We start from the raw sequence: 22,739 nt of genomic DNA on the forward strand, positions 1-22,739 counted from the left end.
AAGATCCATGAAGCTGAAAACCACAAACTGACTCCAGCTGAAGAGGCGACAGGAGAAACCAAGAAGCCTGCTCTACCTCAGGAAACACAAAGTGAGACTATTTGCGACAAAGTGATACATTCTGAGAAGATTTGTTACACTTGTGTGAATGTGTGGTTGAACATGTGCCCTGGCCTCTGAAATCTAATGTACGAACTCCTGGAAATCTCTTTCTCAGCTGCTTCTGTCCCGTTTCGTCGCTCCGTGTTTTCTCCCATCTTCCTGTGGAGTCTGATCACTATGGGAATGACCCAGCTGAGAATCATCTTCTTTATGGGAGCCATGAACAAGATGCTGGAGTTCATGGTGACTCATGGCGACCCGCACCGTAAGCGAAGCATCAGAACTTGCACACCATCACTCAGTGTATTAAGCTTGGCTTCTGTTCAGGTGACTTAAAAATGCTTCTGTCTTGTTTAGCCTCTGAAGAGCTGAAGCTTACGGCTAAGAAGAATGGTGAGATCTTTAAATGTAGCTTTGTATGAAACCCATAACATGCTTCTGGGCAGGAAATCAGTTTTAAACGCATGCTATATGCATCTGTGTTATCTTCAGTGAATTTCTACTCCTCCATCTTTGGCACACTGCAGCTCTTGTGTCTCGTCACCTGCCCTCTGATTGGATACATCATGGACTGGAAGATGAAAGAGTGTGAAGTGGATCAGGCAGTGGAGGGAGAGAAAAGGTCAGTTTTGCTTTAGCAACGTTGCATAAGAAACTGTAGTTTGCAGTAATGACAAAATGACTTCTCTGAACCATGACTTCACAAACTGGTATTTGGGACAGTGTATTGAAGTATACACTTCCTTCACAAAACTTCGTTTTTTTTAAATAGTGGTCTACTAAACTAATTTTGGTTTTGCCTTTTAAATAAATTCAGCTACCGTTACAATTTTCCTTTGAATCATAGAAGGAGAAAAGTCAGGCAAGCATCTAAATTGCACAAAAACCATTTATAAAATTAATTCTACTTGCGTCCTTGTTAAAATGTTATCATTTACACAGAGGCCTTTGGATAATTTTTTTAATGAAAGATTTATATAAATATGCATTCAGTAATTGAGACAATACAAACATCAATCTTTATGGATAAGGTGTCCTTGTTACACATTTTATGTACTTCTAGTAATAACTATAGTTTTTCAAATGAATTCTGCATAATTATGTATCAAATGTCCTTTGTGCCGACTGCCATTAGGATTTTAAATACTGGGTTCTAAGTATGTATAGGGTTTTAGATAGAATTTTTAATGTGATGACGTTGAATGTATTTGTGTTGCCGTTTTTTTTATGATGCGTGTAATGTGAATGCTGATGTGGTTGTGATTGTGAGATCGTGGACAATAAAGAAAGTAAAGTACATGCAAATATCCTTCGACTTAAACTTCATCATAACCCTAACCGTATAGAAAGTAGGGTTGAGTCGATAGACTGAGGCATCACCCATCACTGATGGCCGATAGCCATCTCAATGCTGAGCCGGCATCGCGATCCTCTGCCCTGCCCTCGTCACAGCAGCAACCCACTCGCGAAAAATACAACAGCCTAGTTTATACTAATAAATCTTAGTTTTAAAATGGCATTTCAGAATGAAAATGATCCACGTCCACACTGGCATTTCATCTAGCATTTCTAGCAAGATACTGCTGAAAACACACACACACACTGTCACTGTGAGTTCCAGCAGTCAGCCCAGAGAGCAGTGCATGTCAGACAGTTTATCAAGGTTGTACCGCTGGATCGCGTCTCACTATAGTTGTTAAAGGTGATATTTAATTAATCTTGTCTCTACCTAACGACTCTGTGGTCTTTTGAATCTATCAGGTAACGTGTTACAGCATCAGTACACTGATTCAATCTTTCACTTTCGTGCTAAGTAATTAGTAAGTAATTTTAGTGAAAACCTCAGATACTGTTGGTTGGTTATGCACCTTTTTTTACCAACCAAGTTTGTCGATGCCATTATAACACAATCACTCTGCCTATTCATGCCAGAGTCCCGTGGAAAAAGTGATTGACAGGTGGTAATTCGTGTGTACCTTATCTTTATTTATTATGATTTGGTTATGGGTAAAACAAAGACCATGCGCTTCAGGTAGTTGAAACGGTAGGCAACAAATAATTTATTTATTAATTAATTAACGGCGACAATACCATCGTCCATCATGATGTTTTACATTAGACATTGTATGATGCTAAATTGGTCGACATGACCCAACCCTAGAAGACATCACATGTAGTTAATTAATATTGCTGGGTATTTAAATAAATGGTAACACTGTAACAAGGACGCTTTTTCATCAAGTAAAATTATCTCAGCAATGTCTTGCTATATTACATTTGTTGTTGTTGTTAAGATTTTTGTAGTTGCTGTGATGTTTATATGAACATATCTATTCTCAGACATCATACAAAACAAACACTTGATGTCCATTCTTTAAAAAAAAAAAAAAAGCAATATCTGTGCAATATCTAATGCCACCAATCTAACTGTTTTATTGCACGATGACATGAAGGGGCGGAATATTTTTACAACTGTTTAGAAAAATAAAATCCTCACAATTTTTGTGCTTCAATTGATTGTGTGTTTTAGATTTATTGTTTTAATTGAAGAGCGTTGTACACTTGTATCACTTAATCGCTCTCAGTGTAAGTGCCTTAATGTCATTGTTTACTATCTGTTTTTCTGCAGTTCAAACACTGTTTACATGTACGTTATTCATGTTTATTTACTACTATAGCTAGTAGTAAATGGGGAAGAATGATTGTTTACTTTCCCCTGTAGCTTGAACTGCGTCACAGATTCAACGATGTATATCAAAAAAAAAAAAAATATATATATATATATATATATATAACAAATGTAATTTGACAGTTGAGACTATTAAGACTGGTATTAGAAGGTATAAAGTGTCCTATAATAAGTCAATATTGGTTAGTTAAAATGAAGATCTACTGTCTAAAACTAGATGCTTTCAGTTTAAGTTCTGCAAGTAATGGCCTTAACACAACACTGTATTTGTGTGGTACATGGGTGTAAAAAACATTTTCAATTTTAATATGGTGTTATTTTGTAAATGGCACTATCATTAAACAAATAATAATTTTTGTTTTTTTTTTCTCCTACCAGAGCTGTTGCTGTACCCAAGCGTGACCGAAAGATCCAGAAACTGACCAATGCCATGAGAGCCTTCATCTTCACAAATATACTGCTCATTGTGTTTGGAATCCTCTCCCTCATAAACAACCTGCCTCTACAGGTATCAACTTCATACATGCACGTTATTTAAAGATTAATTTTGTAGTTTAATATTGCACTCATAACTGTCTCCCTGTCTTTGTTCAGATTCTGACATTTATTTTGCACACTATGGTTCGTGGATTCATTCACTCCTGCTGTGGGGGCATGTATGCTGCTGTGTAAGTACATGAACATATTCACACCCTCAAGTACCTTTTATGTGCCATCAATAAACATGTTATTTAATCACACTTGCAAGTATGGACTCATCCTGCTCTTATAAAATCAGTGATTATAAAACAAGATCAGTATATGTGTGCAGAGTGTGTGGAGTCAAACTCAGTAAAATGTATTAAATGGGTTTCTATTACAGATTTCCACAATTTCTACAGCACATATATCAAACTCAGTTTTTGGAGGGATGCAGCTCTGCACAGTTTAATCCGCAGTCACACTCGAGTATGAGCATGCGAAATTCTGTCGAACATCGCTGCGAAAAGGGGTGGGATTAAACAAGTTAGATTAGATGTTAAAGCGTGTAGTTGCTCCTTATTTAAAATTTCTGAACCGAGAGGTCATGTTTTGATCTTCTATTGGTCTCACACAATCACGTGATGTTGCTTCGTAGCGACCTGCAAAACTTTTCACACAAGCTTGTGTTTATGGTCTGCCGCAGTCGCATGTAAATGAATGGAAGTCTATGGGGCGAAAAGTGCAGTGTGACCGCAGCTTTAGCTTTAACCCCAATTAAACACACCTGATCTAACTAATTGAGTTTTTCAGCCTTGTTTGAAACCTAGAGGTATGTGTGTTGAAGCAGAGTTGGAATTAAACTGAGCAGGGATGCGGCCCTCCAGGAACTGAGTTTCATACCACTGTCCTACAAGGTTTAATTAACCAATGTTATAATGAATTTTATCATAAAATAGTCATATTTCTAGTTTAAGGAAGATGTGTTATTGAAGCATAAATGGCTTATACTTGTACGCAGCCATGGGAGATTATAGGGCATTATTTTTACAGAGGAAACGAGAATTCAGCACTTCCAGAAGAATAAATCAACTATTTTTTTTTTTATTTATTTATTTATTTATTTGAATATGTGCTACGCCATTGAGCCTCATTGTGTCCAAGGGAGCTGGTTTATAAACATAAATGTAAAGCTTTACCTATAAAGAATTATTATGTGAAGGGGGGTGGTTTTATTGTTTTGCGAAATATTCCTTTTTCACATTGCCTGAATAAACACTTGTTAGCGTAAAAACTGTCAACTCAGAGAAAATATGGACTGACATAAAGAACATGTCGCAGAGACTAGGAATAAGTACTGTATGTGGGAAAAACAGTGTGCATTAAACTATCTTATACAGTTAAAAATTAAAGAATCTTACAGTTACAAACTTTCTGCTAAATGGCTCTATTTCTGCCACAGGTACCCGTCCAATCATTTTGGCACTCTGACCGGGCTGCAGTCTATGATCAGTGCTGTGGTGGCCCTGCTGCAGCAGCCCCTCTTCATGATCATGGTGGGACCTCTTAATGGAAATGCGTACTGGGTAAGAAATAATTTTCACCATCTTCTTAAATTAATCTATTCATGGCATATTTCAGTTTATAGTTTTGGTGCATTCAAGTAATGTCAGATAGACAATATTTGTTGAAAGCACATGAACAGCATCACAAAGTCATTATTTTAAGTGGGAAACCCAGAGTTTCCAGCTCAACCTGGCATTTTTAGACTGGGACGGTGGTAATATTTAGCACACACTAAGCTTTTGTGCTTCAAGACAAAAAAGCAGTGTAGTCGACTCACACAGCTGATGCAAAATCATCATCAAAACCAAAATAATGAATATACCACGAATAACCTCATCCAGCTTATACTGTACACTAACATTCCTTCTTTTAATCTAAACAGATCAATCTGGGACTTCTGATCTTCTCATTCACCGGTTTCCTTTTGCCGGGCTACTTGTTCTACCACCGCAGACAACTTCAAATACAGGCTAAAGGAAAAACCAGCACACACACTCCTGATGAAAACCAGGCTCTCACCAACGGACACAGCAATGGCCACGTCCCGCAGGAGGCTTAATTTAATAATGATGGATCACAGGACTCCTCGCATTTCAACAGCAATGTCAAACGCTACGCAAGATATGACAGACCTTGCCATTTCTGAAACATCTTCACTAAACACAACTTTTTCCTTTTTTTTTTTTGGTTTTATAGAAGACATTTGAGTCAGTATTGTCTCGTATGATGATCAGCTGCGAGTCGGTATTGAAAATCTGCCCATCAAAACGATGCATTTTTATAGAAACGAAGTCTATTTATTGGACCGTGCACGCTGGCTCTGATTGGCAGACATGATGATCTACCTCAGTCTGTTCAGCTTCTGCTCTCCTTCACCAAAGAGACTCGATTGATTGTGTGTACGTCAGTGTCTGTTTTCTGTCTTTTTAGTCTATACTTGAAAACTTGAAAGACAATCAACACCAGCATTTCACGGAAATTCACCAAAGACACTTGTGATGGAGCTTTTTAAAGTGTATCACTTTATTCTCCTCGCGTAATTCACTATGTTAAGCGTTATCCCAAAGCAGTAATATTTCAGGCAGATTTATGAGTGACCGGATTGAACTTTAAAGTGTTCTGTACATGATTGAGCTTGACAGGCACTGAAAGGAAATGTATTTTTGTATTTCTGTTATTGTACCATTTATCTATTGAGCTTGATGTAGATGTGCTCTGTAAATAATGCTTTGATATTTACTTTTTCTGTGCAGTGATGGTGGATTGGGCTTTTTGTAATGGTTTTGGTGAAGTCGAGCGAAACCAATGACATGCAGTCTGGAGATGTCAGTATGCTTTTTATTATGTGTTTGTGTGAAACTAGTGCCTTATGTTAATATTGAATGTCACCATTTAAGGGAACTTGGGAAACCAAAGCCATTTTTGGGTATGGATGTACAGTATGCGATAAAGCCATAACTGGACTGTTGTAGGTTTTTGGAGAATATGCAAGAGAGCATCCATGTACAAAGTGCAAAAAATGTCACATTTGAAGAATCAAAAAAAAAAACACAATAAAAGATGCATACCGTTATTATGAATGGTCTTGAGAGGCTTGTGTGTTATTACTGGCCAGCTTGAGATTGTGATGGTCTTCGTGGAGTGTGCTGCCCTCTGCTGATACCTGCACTTCACAAACCAAACAGATTGAGAATTCCAACCAGGCACTTCATTTTCTGTTAATTATTACCATTATAGTATGTATTAATATTTTAATCTGGTCCTCATTTATATTGTCAAGAGCTGTCATTTTAATTAACGGTTTAGCATTTTTATTTAGTTTTATTTTTGGATTAGTTTTAGTGACTTTAGTACTTATTCTTAAAGGGATAATTCACCCAAAAGTGACAATTTACTCACTATTTACACTTTTTTTTTTCTTTAACACAAATGAAGATATTTTAAAGAAGCTTGGAAACCTGCAACCATTGGCTGCCATAGTAAGAGAAACAAATACTATGGAAGTGTTTCTAAACCACGTTCCTGGTCCTCCAGCACTGCATGTTTTTGATGTCTCCTTTGTCACAGCCATTTCAGGTCTTTCAGTCTCTGCTAATGAGCTGATGATCTGAATCAGCTGTGTTTGGTTAAGGAGACATGTTAAATGTGCAGAGCTGGTGGTCCTTTGGGAACGTGGTTGAGAAAAAGGTTTTCTAGTAAATTATGACAGACCTTTAATTCTTTAGGTGAACTATCCCTTTAATAAGGCTTGTTTGTTTTTAAATATTTACATGTTATCTTCAGTTAAAGAAGTACATTTGAGAGTTTTAGCTAACAATAAAACATGCATTACATGAGATGTGCCATATGGTATTACAGTTACAGCTGTACACAATGCAGGCTAGTAAACTGACTGCATGATGAAATGGCTTATGTTTACATGATTATATAAATAAGAATGGCAGTAAATTATTCATAATGCAGTATTCTCTATAATTACTTTGTCTTTTTAAAATAGCACTGTGAGTTGTATGATTTAGCTGTGGATACATTTAACAAATGCACATCTCAATCTATTATACCATTAATGTTGCTCAATTATTTAGAATCATTTAAATTCATATACATTAATGTTTGTTCAGATAAAGCCCTCAGGTCTTAAACTTGACTCCTGGAGGAACAGAGCTTTTCACAGTTTTGCTCCAACCCTAATCAACCACAGCTGATCCAACTAATCAAGGTGTTCAAGACTACTAGAGACTGTTGAGCAGGTGTGAGTTGGAGCTAAACTATGCAGAGCTACGGCCCACCAGGAATTGAGTTTGAGACCATGAATTCAAATGTACCAAAGAACCTTTTGAGAAAGTATCTAGAACAGGGATGTCAAACTCAATTCCTGGAGGGCCGCAGCTCTGCACAGTTTAGTTCCAACCCTAATTAAACAGCTGATCAAACGAATTAAGTCTTTCAGTCTTGTATGAAACCTATACAGGTAAGTGTGTTGAAGCAGGGCTGGAACTAAACTGTGCAGGGCTGCGGCCCTCCAGGAACTGAGTTGACGTCCCTGATCTAGAACATTTCATTTACATTACTATAATATTTTGATTATAATTTAATTATTATAGTTTATAAATCAGCTTAAAGCGAAAGTTTATCCCCAAAAATGTAATTCTGTCATTGTTAGCTCAAGTTTGAAATAAGTAGAGGATGAGCTAATGATTTTCTGCTGCTGGACTTAAAGTAAGACTGAAAACTTGTCAATTGGCATCCATACAGTTTATGCCAACAAACAATTTTGTGTTTAATAGACATCTAATAGACGTTTAGCATGGATGTCTTGGTAAAAACAAGACAAGATTTGGTCTGTCGGTGAAAATATGATAAATGTCTAAGAATAGACCAAAATTAGACTAATATTGAAATAGGCTGGTTATACAGAATTCACGTGAAGTTATTTATTCACGTGTGACTAGTCATTCTTATACGTCTATTGGATTTTCACTGACAGGCCAAATTAGCCTTGTTTTAGCCAAGACGTATAGTTATTTAGGCGTCTGTTAGACATCTATAAAACAAGGAACGCGTGCTGGGATATTACTTAGGGAGAAGTGCTGGACTGGCAGGTTCGGACACTCATTCACAAAACACAGAACACCTAATGGCAAATTTACCCTCTCGACACTCCCTCTGCAGAGAATGCTGTCCTTCCAGTCGAGGCCAATAATATCCAGCTGCAGAACCACAGAACCACACACGTTTCAGGCACACACAATCTAGCACACACGATTTAGGCAAACCATGGTAACTAACTCTTTAGCATTCACAAATATGATTTCCAATTTCAGTCATTATTATTATATCGTAACGATCATTTTAACATCTCTGCAGTTTCTGAACTCAAATTATGTAAATAAAAATAATTGGTTAAAGACACATGACTTTATTCATGTGTCCACATACACAAAGAACTAATAGACCGTCTAATTGTAGGATTAAGTGTAATAAACAAATTCTAGGATCTTAATATTATCATACTTAGTTAAACATGTATGATATTGTAAAATATAAAAAGCAAACAATAATGTGTCACATTAAAATTAATTACTATAGTTAATCATTTAAACAATATATAACATAGTTATAAACTGATTATCTGATTATAAACTACTATCTTTTACTAAACTGTCACAGCTGTTATATATCTATTTAATTATTATATTTTTTTAATTAATTATTAATAGTTAATTTGTTTCTATTGCTAAATTTTGGTTTAAAAACAATATATTGCTTACTATAAATTACTACAGTATTTAATGTGGGAAATCATTAATTAAAAAGTTATTAGAAAATTAAGCAAATACACGCTATTAAATTGCTTGAGTAAAATATGAATATAGTTATACATTTATTACATGTAAAAAGATTTTTATTACATATAAAATGTATTATTGCCTATTAACTTGCTATTATTTCCTTCATTATAAATGAATCCATTATAAAAATTAAACCTGTCCAATTTAGATCTTTCAGCAAGGCCAGAGTATCTGCTATATTGACTCTGTCAGATAATAACGACTGATCATCTATGATGACTAGAAAACAGTCTGTTCAGTCTATTATATAGCGATCGGAAACAACACTCCCCATTCGCCTGTCTCGATTGTAATATTTGTGAAATAAAGTAAACACTATTGTTTATTGTGTACAATATTTATTAACCATATATATCAAAATATATCGATGACAATGTCCAAGAAGACGTTAATAACGTTAACATCCGCCGTAACCATATATGGTGTTCCTAGATTGTGTGTGCCAGATTGTGTGTGCCTAAAACGTGTGTGGTTCTGCGGGCCTGCAGCTGGGCCGAGGCTCGTGCTGAATGTTTTGGTTGAAGAATGTCCATTCCGTAGTAAAGTTTGTTGCATTTATTCTGTGTCACGGTTTCCTGTGAGTGATTCAGTCATTTGCCTCTACTAGATTGACTCAACAGAGGATGTTTGATGAAAGAAGACACTTCTCAGAATTGATGTTCCTCATTAGCCGCAGTTATGCAGTCTGGTGGTCATTTTAGTGCACTTTTCATTGGCACACTTTACCGCTATAAGTTGTCTTAAAAGTTTATTTCAACACACGTGTAGTAAAGACGTTATCTAGCGCACTTTTGACTTTTGACTACTTTCTGTTGAAGACTGCGCCCTCTCCTGACTAGATTTTTAACTAAGTCCCACATCATCTGCATGACGGATATTTATTTCGTCTCTTTCATTTTATTGAGTGGCTGTGTTAATGAATATACACTCACTGGCCACTTTATTAGGTACTATAACTTCTCGTTAATGCAGATTTCTAATTTGCACATCACATGGCAGCAACTCAATGCATTTAGGCATGTAGCCATGGTCAAGACGATCTGCTGCAGTTCAACAGCATCAGAATGGGGAAGAAAGCTGATTTAAATGACTTTGAACGTGGCATGGTTGTTGGTGCCAGATGGGCTGCTCTGAGTATTTCAGAAACTGCTGATCTACTGGGATTTTCACACACAACCATCTCTAGGGTTTACAGAGAATGGTCAGATAAAAATAAAATATACAGTGAGCGGCAGTTCTGAACGCACAACACGTCAAACCTTAAGGCAGATGGGCTACAGCAGCAGAAGACCAAACCAGATGCCACTCCTGTTGGCTAAGAACAGGAAACTGAGGCTACAATTCACACAGGCTCACTAAAATTGGACAATAGAAAATAGGAAAAACGTCTAGTCTGATGAATAAGGTGGCCGAGAGAGCTTAACGCACTGCAATTTAAGAAAACAAATGCAATTACAAAAACACCAGTAAATTAAAAACGATCTTCATCAATTAGATAGCACGAGTGTTGCAAATTGCACAACACAAACAACTGAAGAAATACAATCTCAATCCAATAGAGCGCCTTTAGAATGTGGTGGAATGGGAGATTCACATCTTGGAGATACTCAAAGAGTGATGCTATCAGGTCAATATGGACCAAAATGTCTGAGCAATATTTCCAGTACCTTGTTGAATCGATGGAAGGATTAAGGCACTTCTGAAAGCAAAAGGGTGTACTGCTAAGGTGTACCCAATAAAGTGGCCGGTGATTGTATGTATATGTGTGTGTATATAGTTACTTTCAGGACCTTCAGAACCAAAAATGTCCCCTTTGAAGCCCCCCAAAATGGCAATACTTTAATGTCAGTGGGATTTAACCATTACAAGCCATACATTCTTTGTTGGTAAGGTTTTAAAGTGGACAAGGCTATTTTTAATAGAATTCAAATGTTTAATATTTTGGCATTTAATGATTTTTTTTCACCAGGTTTGGCCTATGGTACAAACACTTTCCTCTTGTTTTCTGATTTTGAGCACTTTTAATAAATTGAATGTGGAAAATTATAATTATGCAGGGAACACAATAATTATAATTATGTAGGAATGTTGGTATGATAGTAGCTTGTTTTTTGAGTATACTGGGAATTTTGTATGTGTATGTGAGTGCTGTTTTTGTCACACTCTACGAAAAATCTGGTTGACTTGTCCAAGATGTAATATTTAATATGTGGAACAATTTTACAGGCTGATATTTTTTGCTTGTGTAAATTTGTAAGCTTTTTAATGAAAAAAAATGAAATAGTATTTAAACATTTTTTAATTCAGTACTTCCCATGATTTTTTTTTGTTTGGACAAAATTGAGTGATATTTTATAAATGTGACCAGACCACCATGAGCTAACCATGCAATTAAAAAGGAATGTTTGTTCATTTGACATTTTGGTGTGTGTTTTATTCTTCAATGATGTACAAAAAGGTTATCATGGTTTTATGATGTTATTGCAACAAAAAAAAAAGAGTGTGTTTAAAGAATGTATAAAGAATAACAAAGTTTATTCCATGAGCTTATCATCATAACCAGAAAAAGAAGTCAGAAATCATCAACAATCGGTCTTTGTAAACATCAATCAAGCACACTGGTCCATATCAGAGTCTCTAACACAGTTCAACTTCATTTCATGTGTGCAAACACACACAAAAACAAACAAACAAGCACGCACACACGCACGCACACACACACACACACACACAACTGTTCTATCTCAGGCTGTTGCTGTTGGGTTGAGATCCAGTAAGACCAGGATGATCAGGACTGTGTCGATTCTAAAGGAAAAGTGGAAACACACAAAGCAGATCTTTTAAATGCATTTTACAAGACATAACAGGATGTGCTACAAATGTGACAGATACAATCTATAAACAATGAATTATTCTATAACATAATAAAGGCATTTTTAGTAAGAGTCTAGGGAAATATTCTACAATGTCCAGACTATAGATTGGATTTTGAATGCCACTGATATTGAGCATTTAATATTGTTATAGGGCTGCACGAGATTGAAAAAAATCTAGCATTGTGATATTTCTTTATTTTACGATATATATTGTGACATAAATACAATTTCACCAGATGACTATCTCTATTTGGAAATAATTTAAAATGTCAGATGAATTCCGCAGAGGGAGTGCATCTGCATAAAATCTAATAACAATCTCTTAAAAATGTTGGGGTCCCCAGATACATTTCTGTTGTTGTATTTCTGTATTTGTGTGTTGAGACTATTTTCATGCAGAGATTGATGAATTTATGTTTAAGATTTGCATCTCTATAAAATCTAATAAACAATCTATAAACTTTTTGGGCTCCCCCGACACATTTTCGTTGTGGTCTGTGCTATTTGCATTTGCATATGTTGTGAGTATTTTCATGCATAACAGTCTACAAATACAATCAAGAAAAAGATAAAAGTGTTTTATCGTTTCCTAAGTCTAACAGTAACTGAATGATAAAATAAAAGTTATTCAATAAAATTTATTGTAGTTAAAGTCAAAAATTTTACAATTTCTTCTGCCCGAATGCTTTTAAAATCACTATACAATCACAAGCATCAAAAACACATGCACATGATCAATTATATTATAAACTCATTATTGCATATCCTGCGATGACTATTGTGAATGATCACATTGTGATATTGATGCTGAAACGATATATCGCGCAGCCCGATTGTGTTATATTTTAGTATTATTTATATATTTACACTACAAAAAAATACAAAAAAACAAATACCGAGTATTACTAGTCTTGTTTCCTATCGCAAATAACTTAAGTGACTTAAATCAAGAAATATTTATTAAGCAAAATGACTACAGTAAGTTTGAAAATTAATTTACAGTTTTAGCAAATGAAAACAATTTCGTGTGAAAACAAATTAAATTATGAAGAAAAATCTCACACACGTATACAGTTTACAGTAGAAATGAGTACAACCCTTTTTGAAAATTCATATTTTTATCCATTTCTCAATGAATATAGTCAATATATTATGGAGTTATACGAAACTGTTATACATGTACTATAACTGTTATATTATGTTATATTGAACATTTCAACAAAATGTTTCTCTTGATAAAAGGTGCAGTTTGAAAACACAGTCTCTCCCCTGCCATCCAAAGCCATGCCTCCTGAAATCACGAACGCGCAACTTAAAGATGACAGTAGACAACCCACTAGATCATGTCATTCGCCAGTTAGAAAACTTCATAGTACTTGATAATACTACAATTATGAATGAAAAACTGTATTATATCTAGCACATTTTCAGTTGTGTAGCAAGCAAAACTTGTCATAATGTGTAATATTTCATGCATGCAAGGATTGCTGGTCTCGTTTTCTTACAGTTTGTCCTGAAGCGACTGCTGTATGTTTAGTGATTGGCCGGCAAGGTGCAGGAACTACACTTATTACTAAGCCATACTTGCATGCTATTTCAGACCGAATATTAAGAGTAACAGTAAAAAAATATAGGGAGCTCGTCACATGTTGTAATAGTTCAAAAATGGACCAATGTCAATATAAACGCAACTTTAGCTCAGTAAAGCAGGCTAGGCGGAATAGCTATTGACTTCTGTTTTGTTATTAAACTAAATAAAAATCGACATTATCAATGCTGTAAAAGGTCCCTTAGGAATCTGAAAATAGTCACATCAAGCTTTTGCTGGAAGATTTCAGTGGCTGAACAACACTTCTGTGCATATAACCCATTCATAACAACACAATCTACATCAGCTTTGCATGACTTAAATAGTTTTATGGCAAGACATTACCTGTCTAAAAGAAATACTTCAGCCATGGTGTCGTCCTTCCTCCAGCGTGCAAAACTCACTCTAATATTGATTCAGGATTATAAAGTTGATTCAGCATTTGCTTTTACCGGTTGCTTTCTCTTTCTCATGCGCATGTAAACGCGTGTGCACATGCAAACGGCAGATTTGCGTGAACAGCTGCGCAGATGTACAAATCTACCTTTGCTGACAGACAGTTTGGGCTACTTAGCAGAATTATGGGAATTATCAGCCTGAAAGTTTAATTGGATGAACATTTTTTAATCTTCTGCCTTACCCAGAATATAAAAATACAAAAACACATTTAGATCATTTACTTTAATTACTACTATTGGAATGGGAAGAGACTTGAAGACAATCACCTACTGCAACTTTAATTATTTTGGCTGTTCTAATTTTTAGACGGTGAAGTCTTTTTGTTAGATTAGTTCCAGTTTTTGCTTCAGTACTGACTAATCCAAGTATATGCACAACTATATTATTGTAAAGTATTCATTTAAAAGAGAGATCCGTATGGGGTGCATTCATTAACCTATTTTAATGTAAACTAAACCCATAGTTTACTGTTGAAATAATGTTTGTGTGAAGAAGAAATGATAATTAATTATAAAGGGCAAAGTTCAAGGCTGCTCAGATGCTACACCAAAGCAAAGCTGCCTCCAATGTGTATATATATTGAATTTAATAATGTGTTATTTATACAGGAACATCCTGTAACATTCAACCTTGTTCAACAATAATACAGACTTTTTAATTTATTGTAAATTTGTCAGATTCTGCACCGCCTTAACAAATTGGCTCACCTTTTTTTTCTTCTTGTCTTTCTTTTTCTTCCTGCGATCAGGGTCATTATCCTTCTTTTTCTTCTTCTTGGTGGGGTCAGTGGGGGTTTCTGCACAGGGAAAAGGGAGTTAACGTGTGGTGGACAGAGATGTGGTGCACAGAGAAAATATAAGAGGAAATAAAATGTGGGAATCCATGAACTTTTGAAGTGACCTAGCGGTAGAGGATCCTGAGGGCGATGATGTCTGTGTTTGTGTTTGCTCTTCTTCTTTGGTGGCTGTATGTGCATCAGTCTGTACTGCTCTGGAAGCTGCAACACACACCAACACTATAAAAACGAAGCTCAAACAACACATTTAGACTGCTTTAGAAAATATGCTGTCAATATCACATATTAAAGGAGACCTATTATGCAAAAATCACGTTTATAAAGGTTGATTTATACTTCTGCGTCCAGTGATCGGCATGACCCACAATGCCTGCCTCGTGCACTGTTGTGCATTTATACTTCTGCATGCTGTTTGTGTTGTTCAGCAATAACACTTCCAAAACACTAGCTGGCAGTAGGTTATGTTGTGTTCCTCTGTGCAGAGTTTCTTGGCGAGTTTTTTGTTTTTTTCTGAACGCTACCTTAAATGTACAAGTAGCTAAAACTTGCTCATTCAGAGATGGGAATCGGCGGACATGCAACAACTTTAAAGGGCACCTATGGTGAAAAATCTACTTTTCAAGCTGTTTGGACAGACATACGTGCATGTATGGTGTATAGACCATCATATTGGGGTGAAATAAACACACTCAGTCCTTTTTTTTTTTTTTCAATTTAACAACATAAAAACGGTGGACCAATTGGATCGGTTTTCAGATCGTCCGCAACTTTATGTAGGAGTGCGGTCCTCCCGCCCACCGAATTGATTGACAGCTGCGCGTATTAACATGTCCCAGTAGTCACGTATATAATCATATCAACAAGACCAGACGTGCACAAAGCAACCAGGAATAAAAGGTCTGTTCAGTTTGCTAGGTTCACCAATCATCATCAAATGTGATCAAGAGTGAGTTTTACAAGTTTAAAATGTTTTAAAACAGAGCATGTGTGTAATGAATTATAGCGATTTAGCTTAGCTTTACTTCATCAGCACAGCCGCGTGTCAGAACAATTATAAAAGAAGACGCTTTAATCCCGGTTTGTGAACGCTAAATCAGGTTTATTTTGTTCATTAACATAACAGATATCCATACAGCAGTGAGGATTAACCTGTAGCCTGACACATATGTGTGCAAACAGAGTGCGAAGCTAAACGGGCGCTCTGTCTGTCTGTCTGTCTGTGTGTGTGTGTGTGTGTGTGTGTGTGTGTGTGTGTGTGTGTGTGTGTGTGTGTGTGTGTCTGCTGCGGTGTGAACTTTGTGTGACTCATCGATGCAACTGCACAACAAATACTCATTGGTAAAGTTCTTACTGTAGTATTTCTCACAAACACTACATGAGATCTGCTTCCTTTAGGTCTGTCTGTTGTCTGAGGCAGCCGAGGGAGGAGATTAAGGCACGCAGAAAAGCACATAGAAACAGTGGGCGGGGAGGACTAGCCTTAAAGGAGCAGTACACCAAAACCGCCACCCAGTACAAAAATGTATAAATAGGACTTTAATAAAAGGTATAATAAAAAAATCTGATGGGTGTTTTGAGCTGAAACTTTACAGACACATTCTGGAGACGCAAAACACTTATATTAAATCTGAAAAAAGGGCTAACCTAGGTGCCCTTTAATCATAAAGTAAACACAAAACAAATGTTTCCATCTGGAGCTCCTTTACGGGACTTGACACTCGCTCTAACGGGCTCGTGGCTGTCAGCACCTCCCATGCTCGTTCCCGGTATCAAGTCAACCAATCACAGAGCCTGCGCTATGCGTCTTTGCGACGTGTAGTTACATTTTTTGAGGGGGCACGTCAGCGTCGCCATCAGCCACAGTGAGGAATATGCAACCGCGCGAAGGCTGAGCTTGATGCAAAAGTATAAATCAGCCTTAAGGAGTATAAACACAGTTGTGTGAAAACAGTATGTGAATATAACCAGCCATGAATTATAAAAAACTATTCCTTCTAGTTTTAATAATCACACTTCAAAAAAGTCTGCAGAAACACTGATTGACATTCTCCCTTTATTTATGCAGCCCTGAGTGAGAAAGAGCCTTGCACGATTTTAATTCACACTTTCGAGAAAAAAAAAAAAAAAAAAAAAAAAAACAGAACAACACAAACTAAAGAAGACTGAGGACTGAGATGGCTGGTGTGGAGAGGTAAGCTTTTCCTAAACCGAGCAGTGTGTACAGACGTGGTCAATAGGCCCTCTGCTCCAGGGAACTGGCCATTGGCATAAAAAACTGATTATAAAATTACTAATTATATAGTAAGATAGAGACAGGAGTTGAACATGATTATGAAGGTGAATAATTAATATTACTTGTATAATTATTTAGTACAAGTATCAGTGTGATACACTTAACAAGAGATAATCTTGAACAATTTTAAATATTCAATAATATTAAGCAAATTATTAAAATATGCATAAACGTACTTTAAAAGGAGAGGTTAAATAATCTAATACCTGCTTCTGTAAACATCAACTTTCTTTTTCAATCTGAAAACAATCTTCACACTTTAGCTATGAGAACACTTATGCACCGTGTGATCTCTGTAGCACTCGGAGCAAGCTGGCCTCTTTCTCCTGCTCAGAATGCTTCAAAGCACATTTAAACCTGTATTATCATTGCCCATTTGTAATGAAAGAGATAATAACAAAGTCCCTTTAAGGCAATTCATTTCACTCGGTGGACATCGTTGAAATGCTTCTTGGGCAGTATGCTCTGGCATTCTGTCTGAATGGGGAAACATCAAATTCTCCAAAACTGCTATGATTAAATTTCATTTTAGGAATCAACAATAAAATTAAACAACTATTTCTTTAGGTTCATTTGTAAATGCTTGAATCACACACAATCTGCAGAAATGATGTCTGGTTCGTGCCCCTCCCCCAGAGACTCGTCAGTCTACAGCAATTGCCGATCGGCTTCTGTACTAGAAGGCGGGGGTTCACTCACTGTATTGACCGCTAACACTTTTCCAAAACTATATGAGTGACACATCTTGCATATTGTATAGTCTTTGATAATGATGCATCTTAATGTCAGGTGTAAACAGGGCCTGTGTTAGTGCATTGATTTACCGGGCCAGTGTGTAGTCTAAATCCAGTGAGCAGAGCTCCTGTCAGCGGACTGAATGAGTTTCCACAGACGGGAGGTTTCTCTATGAGAGAGCGCAGAGAACTGCCATCCTGGACCCCTGGACAGTCTATCATACCTAAAAATATGAGAAAATCTCACTGCCAAAATACTGTGATCATAGTATACCATGGTATACTAACATTTTATGCCAAATATCTGCTTATCACCATTTGTGAAATTGACTTTCAATTAATACACTGGACAGAAAGGCTAAGCAATAAAACAAAAATGATAATTATTTCAATGTAATGTAATAACAAGCATTCAATATATTAAATATACCTCCACTCAGTTTGAGGCTAGTTCTAGATTATATTGCACGTTTGAACTGTCTAAGCTGAAAATATCTTGCAGTGAGAGATCCTAAAATATTTCAGTGCCATTGTTTCATCTTCAGATGTACACCAGTGTATTTTCCCAAGGCATTTTCATAAATGCTGCTTGATAACTTTAACTTATGAGAGGTTTAGTCCTGGATTATGCTAAACCCTGTTTGTGAAACCAAGCCTTATGGCTCGTTTCCACTGACTCGTATGGTACTGTACGGGTCACCTTTATCATGTTTGCGTTTCCACTAACAAGGGTACCCTTTTGGTGGGCGTGGTGTACGACAGGAAGTTTCAGTCTACGTCATTTTCGCTAGAGGAAATGTTTACAGTAAAGCTGTACAGGTCGCTCACATATCATATGAAAAGCACTTCTCACAAAACAGATGCTTCATACACATAAATACTTGTGTATAAATGTTTATTACTAACTTTTCTATAAACATGAGTTGATTATAACTGCAGATCAATGACAGTGCGAAACCGCCTACTGTAACGTCTGTAATTACATTAAATAAATAAATAAATGAACATATATAAAGTAAACATATACAGCCCCTTACAGTCTCCGATATGTTATCAACTACAGAAGAACACACAGCAGACATTTCGTCCGTATTTAGGTTCCAAAACAACACAAAATATAGCCCACAGTCAGTGTAAACCTCTCATCTGTGTCTGTAATCTTCAGCAGCACATGTAGCCACTGTTAGACAGTAATTCCATCATTCCCCGTTCATATTAGTCCAAAAAGTGAAGATAATAGTTAAACATGGCATTTTGTTCATGTTTGCTGAAATAATGTGCTCCTTTTTTTCCGGCTTCTCCTTTGTTTTTTCGTGCTTCACTCTCGCTTTTGTCAGTGTCTGACAGGATCGGGTTTCAAAAGCACGTCAATAATCAAGCGCAGGTTATTATCATCAGCACAAGAAGTTTGTTATTTTAGATATAGACGTGCGGCGAATGCAAGGAAGAAAGCGAAACCGCTCGCACTTCAGACTGCCTTGTAAAAAAACTACGAGGCACAGATTCTACGAGGTAGATTCTGCTCTACTCCATGCCCTTGTGGCTGTTCAAGATGATGACAAGGTTTGTTTGAGCCCAGATCGACCATAACTCGTTATTATATGTATATGCAATTCCGCTATAATCTCTCGCTGTGTATTTCAAACATAGCTGGTTTTTTGTTTTCTTTTTTTTTATTGAACAGATGTACAAACTTAGTACAAGAGAATACATCTCACATCTAATATGAACAAAACAAAAACAAATAAGCTAAAATGAGAGAAATTATCTCAGTAACACAAAGTATAAATAAATGCCAGGGGTAAAGAAAAAAAAAGTAAGATGATATTAATTAAAAAATAAAACTTATTTAATCAATTGAAAGTTACTTAATGCTTCAGATGTTTTTTTTTTGCTTTTCTGTTTTTAATGTTACATAATGTAGTACCATATTGTTTAATCTCCTTTATAAAATGTTCAAAATTTGGCTTAGCTTTGGCCCATTTCTTGACATGAATATGGTATTTTCCAAGTGTTTTTTGTTTTCATTCTGGCTTGTTGCGCAAGCGAATGACGTGTCTCTGTAAACCAATAGCGTTCAGCTGTGCGTCTAGCTCCGCCTTTTGGTACCCTTTCTCGTGTTTGGTAGCCTTTTGAATAGGTGCCGAAAAAGTGGTACGGTACGCCTTTTGACAGTGGAAACGGGCATAAAAGCGTACCAAACCGAACCATACCGTACCACTCAGTGGTACGTTAGAAAAATCAAGCAGGCCATTAATGTTTGTTTCAAAACAGAAGTAAATGTGCTGCTCATTTGCCCCACATAGGTCTGCAGCAAAAGTTGTCATTTTGTTTACATGCATGAAGGTCTCCAACTGATCAAGCAAGCAGCTCTAAAGACACATGCTTAAATTAGGAAAAAAACACAAATGTCTGAGTGATTTGGATTAAAACCAGATAAAACATTGCTGATGTTCTCAATGGCACTGACAAACAGCTGAAACAATGACTATGTTTAAAAGGACATCAGTAATCAGATTATTTGCCTGTGTCTGTAATCCTTCATTAAAGCCCTGCTTACACTGAGATTTCAGCCACGATTTTGTCATCCGAGACAAATTTCGGAAATCCTGAAAGAAAATCTGTGGTCTTTGATGAACAGCTGCAATGAGTGTCAATCCAAGTACCAATAGAAGCGTTTTTTTATTCTTGGTGCATCTTTATTGTCGTTCAGTCCGACATTAGGATGGCTGAGATCTTACAGAGTGACATGGGAGCGATGTTCGTGCAGTCTGACATGCTACAATCTCAGGATTATTTTAAAAAATAAATAAATAAAATAAAAAAAATTACAGTGCGAGCCGGCCTTAACTCGGTAGGTGTAGAGAATAGTGTCACGGTAAAGACTGACTTATACTTCTGCGTCAAACGCATGCGTTTGCTGTGGTGCAGCTTATGCGTGGACGCATAGCCTTTGCTGTTGCCATCGGCGACACTGACGCGCACCTCTCAAAATAACTACACGTCGCAACAACGCAGAGCGCCAGCTCTGTGATTGGTCGGTTTGGCAGCGCTGACGAGTGTCGAAGTCTCGAGCCCCGTAAAGGAGCTTCAGATGGAAACCGTTGTTTTGTATTTAGCTTATGATTAAAGTTGTTGCACGTCTACCAGCGAGCGAGTTTGAGCCACTTGTACATTAAGGTAGCGTTTAGAAAAAACAAAACACCAGCGAAGAAACTCGACACAGAGGAACATAAAAACATCACCGCCAGCCTCTGTGTCAAGTTTCTTCGCTTGTGTTTTTTTTTCTGAACGCTACTTTACTGTACAATGTCATAAGGTAAACACAAAACAACAGTTTACATCTGGAGCTCCTTCACAGGACTCCAAACTTGTAAACACTTGCTCCATAGGGTTCGCGCGGCTCTCACCTCTGCCCACACTCGTCAGCGTTACCAAGCTGACCAATCACAAAGCTTGCGCTTTGCGTCGTTTCAACGTGTAGTTACACTTTTTGAGAGGTGCGCATCAGCGTCGGCCACGGCACGGGGCTATGCGACCACACGTAGGCTGCAGTGACTAGACACAGAAGTATAAATCAGCCTTAACGTGCTTAAATAGAGTATTGTCTTTATCATAATAAAATTGGATTATTGGTTTCCATGTAAACGTACTCACTGTGTCATGAACAATTCAGTTTTCCATGGATGTACTGTAGTGCCAGTAACTGCACAATGGTATTGTTGAAGTATTGGAAGATTTATGTATTGCGCTTGTAAACATAGACATGCATTAAATGCATTGCAGAAGTGAGGAACGGAATTACAGTAACTGCTGTGATTACAACATTTCTATTTATATGTAATGTACTTAGACTATTTTTTAAAATATTAATTATTTTAGAAACCTCTGTGTTACATTTCAATGTGGTTTTAAAGTTCCCCATGGAATAAAACATGTTTCATTACGTGATTAATATTTATCATTATAAATATTGTACCTCAGATTTGTTAAATGTTCATCTGGTTGATGTATTTGTCATATTACTATTGTATTATAAATATGAACTGGCTGATGTCCAGAGATTTAACTCAGGGGCAAAATCCTTTAACGTTATACTTATAAGAAATGGAGATTTGACATTTAACGTGATAATTATCGTTATCACTGACATTTATCGTGATGTTTTGGCCATATGTCCCAACCTAACGTATTCTCCCCCTCTCCAAAAATATAACTGCTTTACCTGGTAACTCCGGTAAAAAGTTGCTTAGTTTCTCCTTGACTTTCTTCCCGCAGAACTTATTATACGCGTGCTCCAGATTATAATGCGTGATCAGGTTCGTGTTTCCCGTCAGGTCGTTCCCAACTGAATCAGAACAAACACAAAAGCTCATCCTTGTTATGTTTACAATGTTGTCTTTCATAACATTTTCACTAACCACACATAAACCTTACAGCATTCCTACATAAGTATTTACCGGGAAGTTCACGTAGTAAATAAAAAGGTTCGTTCATAGCTCCAGGTTTTCGCAGGGAAGGCCCATCATCCCCGAGCTGTCCTGGCATCTGGGCCGTTCCTGGCGTCTGGTTTGGCGGCATAGGCGGTGGAGGTTTTCCGGTAGCAAACCCCAATGCAGCTGGCCCAGAGGACGGCTGCCCGTCATTTTGTCCGAATAAAGTAGAAAATATTTCCGTCATGATATCTTAAACTAAACCATTTACATATTATAATAAAAAATACTAATAAAAGCCCCACACAACTGCCGGTTACCGGAGTTGTGTGTACCAGCGAGCAGCTGTCCGATTCATGGCATTATCAACATCGGCGTTACCGTAATGATTA

The 22,739-nt window shown here is 36.8% G+C and overlaps 2 protein-coding genes across 2 annotated transcripts in view; one reads left to right on the plus strand and one right to left on the minus strand.

Moving 5' to 3' along the window:
* slc43a1a (solute carrier family 43 member 1a) overlaps nucleotides 1-6,405 on the plus strand; it is an 18,145-nt gene extending 11,740 nt beyond the window's left edge. The window contains exons 8-15 of the mRNA XM_056472405.1: nucleotides 1-91; nucleotides 218-367; nucleotides 460-495; nucleotides 595-724; nucleotides 3,170-3,299; nucleotides 3,386-3,459; nucleotides 4,713-4,836; nucleotides 5,199-6,405. The exon at nucleotides 1-91 is cut by the window's left edge and continues 4 nt beyond it. Coding sequence (XP_056328380.1) covers nucleotides 1-91; nucleotides 218-367; nucleotides 460-495; nucleotides 595-724; nucleotides 3,170-3,299; nucleotides 3,386-3,459; nucleotides 4,713-4,836; nucleotides 5,199-5,375 — 912 coding nt within the window. The 3' untranslated portion in view covers nucleotides 5,376-6,405. The remainder of the gene's footprint in view (nucleotides 92-217; nucleotides 368-459; nucleotides 496-594; nucleotides 725-3,169; nucleotides 3,300-3,385; nucleotides 3,460-4,712; nucleotides 4,837-5,198) is intronic.
* A 5,268-nt stretch (nucleotides 6,406-11,673) lies between these two features.
* On the minus strand, nucleotides 11,674-22,721 carry med19a (mediator complex subunit 19a). The gene is made up of 6 exons (XM_056472755.1): nucleotides 22,375-22,721; nucleotides 22,140-22,262; nucleotides 18,005-18,138; nucleotides 14,992-15,088; nucleotides 14,799-14,887; nucleotides 11,674-11,973 (listed from the first exon to the last, which is right to left on the minus strand). The coding sequence occupies exons 1-6, from the start codon at nucleotides 22,592-22,594 to the stop codon at nucleotides 11,908-11,910; spliced, it is 729 nt and encodes a 242-aa protein (XP_056328730.1). The 5' UTR covers nucleotides 22,595-22,721; the 3' UTR covers nucleotides 11,674-11,907.
* Between the last annotated feature and the right edge of the window lie 18 nt (nucleotides 22,722-22,739).

This window comes from Danio aesculapii, chromosome 14 (genome assembly GCF_903798145.1).
Source record: "Danio aesculapii chromosome 14, fDanAes4.1, whole genome shotgun sequence".
In the NCBI taxonomy this organism is placed as follows: Eukaryota; Metazoa; Chordata; class Actinopteri; order Cypriniformes; family Danionidae; genus Danio; species Danio aesculapii.